General features: G+C 54.2%; 1 protein-coding gene across 1 annotated transcript; it reads left to right on the top strand.

The window, feature by feature from the left end:
- Nucleotides 1-766: 766 nt before the first annotated feature.
- LOC125041092 (predicted GPI-anchored protein 58) lies at nt 767-2,356 on the top strand. Its single transcript, XM_047635879.1, has 2 exons — nt 767-1,778; nt 2,352-2,356. The coding sequence occupies exons 1-2, from the start codon at nt 767-769 to the stop codon at nt 2,354-2,356; spliced, it is 1,017 nt and encodes a 338-aa protein (XP_047491835.1).
- The last annotated feature ends 4,625 nt before the right edge of the window (nt 2,357-6,981 follow it).

Here is a 6,981-nt window from a genome sequence, read left to right as displayed (position 1 = left end):
ACCGGAGGGGGAGAGGGGGTTTGGGGTTTAAACGGGAGGGCAGAGGAGTAGTATTTGGAGTCTTTTTTCTTTCCTTTTTTTTCGTTTTTTGTCTTTGTGTTTAACTGGCTTTACTTATTTCTCAAATATTTTTATTTATTTGAGCAGAGGGAGAGAGGGAGAGAGAAAGAGGAGGGAGAGGGAGATTGAAAGAATGCTTGTGTTAGTGAGTGATGATGAATGAAAGCGGATTTTGAGAGGGGGGAGACGGACTGGAATGAGAAGGTAAATTGGATTGGTAAAATTTGTCTTCCGCCTGGGCTTGTGTGGGTGCGGTTCAAGGGGTACGAGGGGAGAGGGAAAGGTGGGAAGAAAGATGGAGAGGGAGAAAGAATGAAGGGGAGGAGAGAGAGAGAGAGAGAGAGAGAGAGAGAGAGAGAGAGAGAGAGAGAGAGAGAGAGAGAGAAGAGAGAGAGAAAGAGAGGAGAGAGAGAGAGAAAAGTGGGAGGGAGAGAGCGAGAGAGAAAAAAGGAGGTAAGGGAGAAAAGGAGACGAAAGGGAATAAGAGAGAGAAAAAAATAGTCCGGGAGACAGAAAGGGAGATCAAGCAATGAAAAAGGGAATGAGAGAGAAAAAGGGAGAGCGAGTGGGAGAGAGGAAACGCATCGGGAAGGAGACGGAATGGGAGGGGCAGGGAGGGGCGGGGCAGGGGGGAGGGGTGCAGGGGCGGGAGCAGGGGCGGGAGCAGGGGCGGGGTCGTGCCGGGTCGTCGGGGCGAGAGGCGGCGATGCGTCGGACGGGAAGGGCGTCGTGGGCGTGCACCTGGGTCCGAGGCACGGGCGTGGGCGCGGGCGAGGGCGGGGAACCAGTGCGGCGGGAGGCATTTTGCGAGCGAGCGGTGCCCAGGTGTGCGGGCGGGCCTGCTTGCGTGTCTGCTTGCTGGCGGGCGGGCTCGCACCTGGCGCAGGCAAATGGCCCAAGAAGTGACCCAGGAACCAAGCAGGGCTTGGGCCGAGCCTCTCGCGCCCTGCCTCTCGCGCCCTGCCTCTCGCGCCCTGCCTCTCGCGCCCTGCCCCTCGCGCCCTGCCTCTCGCGCCCTGCCCCTCGCCCCTGCCCCTCGCGCCCTGCCCCTCGCGCCCTGCCCCTCGCCCCCTGCCCCTCGCGCCCTGCCCCCGCGCCCTGCCCCTCGCGCCCTGCCCCTCGCGCCCTGCCCCTCGCGCCCTGCCCCTCGCGCCCTGCCCCTCGCGCCCTGCCCCTCGCGCCCTGCCCCTCGCGCCCTGCCCCTCGCGCCCCTTTGCGCCCGCCCCGCGCCCTGCCCCTCGCGCCCCTTTGCCCCTGGGCCCGCCCTGCCCACCCCCCGCGCCCTGCCCCCGCGCCCTGCCCTCGCGCCCTGCCCCTCGCGCCCTGCCCCTCGCGCCCTGCCCCTCGCGCCCTGCCCCTCGCGCCCTGCCCCTCGCGCCCTGCCCCTCGCGCCCTGCCCCTCGCGCCCTGCCCCTCGCGCCCTGCCCCTCGCGCCCTGCCCCTCGCGCCCTCCCCTCGCGCCCTGCCCTCGCGCCCTGCCCCTCGCGCCCTGCCCCTCGCCCCCTCCCCGCGCCCTGGCCCCTCGCGCCCTGCCCACGCGCCCTGCCCCTCGCGCCCTGCCCCTCGCGCCCTGCCCTCGCGCCCTGCCTCTCGCACCCTGCCCTTTCCTATGTGGGAGGGGCGGCGTGACGTCACTGCCCTTCATGGGTCACCTGCGAGGAAGGCTTCGGGCGTCGCTGCTCTCCCGGTCAATTGGTCGACGCTGGTCTTGCTCTTCGGTTTGTGTGCAACTCTTTTGCTACTGTTTTTCAGCTGTTGTTATTATTTGATTAATTAATTGGTTATAAAAAATGAATCAATATACTTATTTATTTATTGATTTACTTATTCTTTAATAATAATAATATTATTATCATTATTATAATTATTATTATTATTATTATTATTATTATTATTATTTTATTTATTTTATTATTTTTATCGTTATTGTTATTTATTGTTATGTATTGTTATAGTTATTGTTATTTATTTTTTTGTTTTTATATTGTAAATTTGGGAAAATTTTTTTATTTGTATTTGTTTAAATTGAATTAAAATTATTTATCTTTTCTTGTTTTGGAAACCCTATTTTGTTAAACACACTTTAATTTTTTTATTAGGTTTATAAAGCATTCCAAAATTTAACCCTTCCAACAACTCCTTAATATCGTTGTTGCCCCGGTTTTTTCCTTCGTTTTTTTTGGTCATCGTCATCGTCATCGTCAACTTCATGCGTTCCCCATCCCCTCATCATCCTTCATCTTCATCTTCATCTTCATCTTCATCGCCATACCGCTTATTCTTGTCAACAGGGTGACTGTAATTATGGTAATTATTATAATTTTTCTCATGCCCATTATCCTTCCTATCAGTGATGACAGCTATTCATGCTTATCCACGCTGCTGCGGTTCCTGCTCCTCTGCAAGGAGTGTGGAGCGCATTTGTTTATTCTATGGATGCTGCTGCTTCTACTATAACTTCTGCTATAATGTTTTTAACAGTTGAATTTCCGTCCACCTCTTCACCTTCGTATAGTGTGATGCCTTTTCTCATGTAATTCGTTCGTGAACTATATCTCTTCCTGTCTCTTTCTCTCTTTTCTCTTTCTGTTTATTTTTCTCTCTCTGTTCCTATTGTTATTATTATTGTTGTTGTTATTTTAAAAAAACCCAAAATTTATCCCTCATCATCATACATCATAATAGTGATAAGTAATTTATAATTGCTATTATTTTCCTTGGGCCCTTTTTATTATTATTGTTATTGTTTGTTGTTGTACTCTTGTTGTTTTTATCGTTACATTATCAAATTTTTACTTATTATATTATTATTATTATTATTATTATTATTGGCGTAGAGCACGGAATTACCATAAAATGTATCCAGGCACAAAAGGGTTGATGATACGGTAGAGACATGGATTCGATAGATAATGTTAGCACGCAAGTAAACATAGCTAGTTAGATAAGGAAATAGGATGAAAGAGCATGGTAAAATTAAAAAAAACAGGGGTAAGATAAACATAGAAAACGGGCAGAGATGACAGTGACAAGAATCAGTAAATAGCGATAGACAAGATAAGTGAATGGTAAGTGGAAGCGCCTGCGTTCAAAAGGAAGACAGGGCGCTGATCTTACTCGGGTGATCCGTCTTTCACGAAATCCGGCATTCCTAAAATCCGGCGTTCGGACTATCCGGCATTCGGCAAAGGTAGCCGGACGTGCCCAGTTTCGGATAACCCTTTTTTTTGGGGGGGGGGGGGGGGGATTCGAAGGTCTGGGTCGGCGCTCGATCACGGAATGTCGAGCTGTGAAATTCATCCTCCACCTCCTCCTCCTCCTCCCCTCCCCCCAACTCGCTCTTCTCCCCCCTTCCTCTCTACTCCCTCCTTCTTACCCACTCTCTTAACCCGTTCTCCCCCTCCCCCTCTACCTCTCTCCTCCCCCCAACCTCTCTTCCTCCCATACTTTTCTTCTCCCCCAACCTCTCTCCTCCCCTACCTCTCTCCTCCCCCAACCTCTCTCCTCCCCTACCTCTCTCCCCCTATACCCTCCCCTCTCCTCTCCTTACCCTCTCTCTTTCTTTCTCTTTCCTCACCCCCAATCCCTCTCCTCCTCCCCCCCCCCCTCCTCCTCCCCTCTCCCCCTCCTCATCCCTCCTCCTCATTCCCCCCTCCTCTCCCCCCTCCTCCTCTCCCCTCCTCCTCTCCCCTCCTCCCCTCTCCTCCCCTTCCCCCGCCCCCTCTCCTCACACCCTCTCCTCTCCTCTCCCCACTTTCATCTTCCTCCCATCTTCTCTCTCCCTCCTTTCCCCTCCTCTCCCCCGCCTCTATCGTCCTCCCCCATCCCCTCTCTCCCTCCCTCCCCATCTCTCCTCCTGGGAAAGAGACGTACAAGAAAAAAGGAAATGAGTCTGTTGGTGGGGGGGGGGGGGGGGGTGAGCGGGAGCGGTGGCGGCGGCGGCGGCGGCGTCTGTAGCGGTATAGAAGGTGTAGCGGTGTATCGGCGGCCGGGGCGGTATAGCGACGGTTGTGACGTCACTCGAGGCTCTATATATACACACACACACCCGCCCCACATTAATCCCCGCGGGCTTTGTCCTTGTAAAAAAGACCTTTAAATGTTGCTACGTGCTCCCTCCCTCCCTCCCCCCTCCCACCTCCCATAAATTAACCCTCCCTCTCCTCCTCCCATTCCTCCCTCCCTCCCTCCCTCCCTCCCTCCCTTTTCCCTTTCCTTGCCCTCCCTTATTTCCCCTTCCCTGCTCTTGCCTTCCCTGTACGTATTTCAGCTCTCCCTCCCCCCCCCTTCCCCTTGGCTATGATACCGCCTCCCTCATCCCCCGTCTCTTCAGTTCTTCTCTGTGCCGTCCACTCTTCTCTCCTCTTCCCTCTCTTGTCTCCCTCCCTTCCTATATTCTTTCTTTCCTCCCCCACCCTCCCTCGCTTATTTTCTTTCTCTCCCCCTCCATCCAGCCTTTCATTCCTCCTTCCTTCTTATTCCTCTCCGTCCCTCATCCGTCTTTTCTCCTTCCCTCCCTTCTCTTTTCTCTCCACCTTCCTGTTTCCCTCCCTCCCTGCTCCCTCCCTCCCTTGTTCCTTCCCTTCACCTATTCCCCCCCCCTCTCTCTTTTTTTTTTTTTCACTGTTTTCTCTCCCTCTCTGTTTCCTCCCTCTCTCTGGTTTTTTTTCTCTCTCTCTGTTGTTTCTCTCTCTCTCTCTGTTGTTTTTCTCTCTCGCTCTGTTGTTTCTCTCTCTCTCTTTGTTGTTTCTCTCTCTCTCTCTGTTTTCTCTCTTTCTTTCTTTCTTTCTTTATTTATTTTTTTCTTTTTTTCTTTCTCCCCCCTCCTGATATCAATCTATCTGTACCTCTCCTTTCTCCTTTCTCCCCCTTCTTACTTTTCTCCCCCTCTTCCTTCCCCCCCCCCCCCCCCGAGCCCGCACCAAGGTAAAACAGGTCCCTGGGCAGCTCAAGTGTCTATGACTCAGCCCTCCCCCTCCCCAACTGCCTCCTTCTCTTCCTCTTCTTCTTCTTCCTCTTCTTCTTCTTCTTCTTCTTCTTCTTCCTCTTCTTTTTGTTATTGTTATTGTTATTATTATTGTTATTGTTATTATTATTATTGTTATTGTTATCGTTATTATTATTATTATTATTATTATTATTATTATTATTATTGTTATTATTATTATTATTATTATTATTGTTATTTCTTCTTCCTTCTATTTTTCTTTTTTCTTCTTCCTTTTCGTCTTCCTCTTCTTCTTCCTCTTCTTCTTCCTCTTCCTTCTGTTTTTCTTCCACTTCCTCCCCCTCCCCCAACCACCTCCTCCTCCTTTTCCTCCTCCTCTCTCGCTTTTTCCTCCTCCTCCTCTTCATCCCCCTCCTCCTCCTCCTCCTCCTCCTACCTCCTCCCCCTCCCTCTCCACCCCCTTCCCCTCCTCCTCCTCCTCCCCTCCCTCTCCCCCCTCCCCCTCCCTCCTCCTCCCTCTCCCCCTCCCCTCCTTCCTCCTCCTCCCCCTCTCCTCCTCCCTCTCCCCCTCCCCCCTCCTCCTCCTCCCCCTCCTCCTCCTCCTCCCCCTCCTCCTCCTCCCCTCCTCCTCTCCGCCCTCCTCCTCCCCTCTCCTCCTCCTCCTCCTCCTCCTCTTCTCCCCCCCTCCTCCTCCTCCTTCTCCTCCCCTCCTCCTCCTCCTCTCTCCCCCCCCTCCTCCTCCTCCTCTTCCCCCCCCTCCCCTCCTCTCTTCCCCCCCTCCTCCTCCTCCTCTCTTCCTCCCCCTCCTCCTCCTCTCCCTCCCCCCCTCCTCCTCCTCCTCCTCCTCTCCCCCCCTCCTCCTCCTCCTCCTCTTCCCCCCCTTCTCCTCCTCCTACCTCTTCCCCCCGTCCTCCTCCTCCTCCTCTTCCCATCCTCCTCCTCCTCTTCCCCACCTCCTCCTCCCCCCCTCCTCCTCCTCTTCCCTCTCCTCTCCCTCCTCCCCCCTCTTCTTCCTCCTCCTCTTCCTCCCTTCCTCTCTTTCCTCCTCCTCCCCTCATCTCCTCCTCCTCCTCCTCCTCCTCCCTCCCTCCTCCTCCTCCCCTCTCTCCTCCTCCTCCCCTCCTCCTCCCCTCCTCACCTCCTCCTCCACCTCCTCCTCCTCCTCCTCCTCCTCCTCCTCCTCCTCCATGCCCTCCTCTTTTCTCTTCCTGAACCGTTTAATCCATGTTCTCCATAGCTTTCTCTTAAACGTCTTCCCCTCTCTGCTTACCTGTCTCTCCTCCCGTGTCCTTCGCATTCCTCATTCTCTTTCGTCCTCTCTCCTCTCCTTTTATCTGCTGAAAATCCCCCCCCCCCCCCCTCCTTCGTCGTGGCTTCTTAATTTCGTCCTGGCTATTCCGCGCTCGCCTCGCCTGTCATGCGCCTGTCATGCGCGTGAATGGCGTTCTGTCGCGCATGGACGTGTGTATTGGGGGGCGGAGCGTGAATGCATGGGCTTGTGTCTGTGCTCGTGTGTGCGGGGGTCGTGTTTACGTGCGCGTGTGTGTGGTGCGAGTGCGAGTGCGAGTGCGAGTGCGAGTGAGTGTGTATGCTCCCTCGTTGGCGTTCGCGGGTGCCCTGGAAGAGGTAATGCGCTCCGAGTGGGAATTAATCTACGTGGCGATGCAAGACGTAGCGAGGCAAAGTGACGTCGGGGCGTGCGTGCAGATCACCCTCGAATAAAGGTTAATCAAGAATGCACGAACTCTCATTGACCCAGTATGACGTCACGCGGTATCCTCTGGGAGGTTGCCGCACAGCCTCCTCCTGCGGCGCGAGGCGTAGGCTGAGCGCAGACTCGGCGGTTATGCAGAATCCGCTGCGTCTCGGAAGGCGAAAGTCTACTCGAGGCGGACCCTCCTAGGGCTCCCCCAGGGCCCACCCAGGACCCAGCCGCGAAGATGCTCCTCCTGCCGCTGCTCCTGCTTTTGTGA

The sequence above is a fragment of the Penaeus chinensis genome, chromosome 1 (genome assembly GCF_019202785.1).
Source record: "Penaeus chinensis breed Huanghai No. 1 chromosome 1, ASM1920278v2, whole genome shotgun sequence".
NCBI classification, from domain to species: Eukaryota; Metazoa; Arthropoda; class Malacostraca; order Decapoda; family Penaeidae; genus Penaeus; species Penaeus chinensis.
Note: the sequence above shows the minus strand (reverse complement) of the source record. Positions and strands in the feature narration are given on the sequence as shown.

Excerpts from the sequence above, each read along its gene's own strand:
- LOC125041092 (XM_047635879.1), top strand. The coding sequence starts at position 767 with ATGCGTCGGACGGGAAGGGCGTCGTGGGCGTGCACCTGGGTCCGAGGC.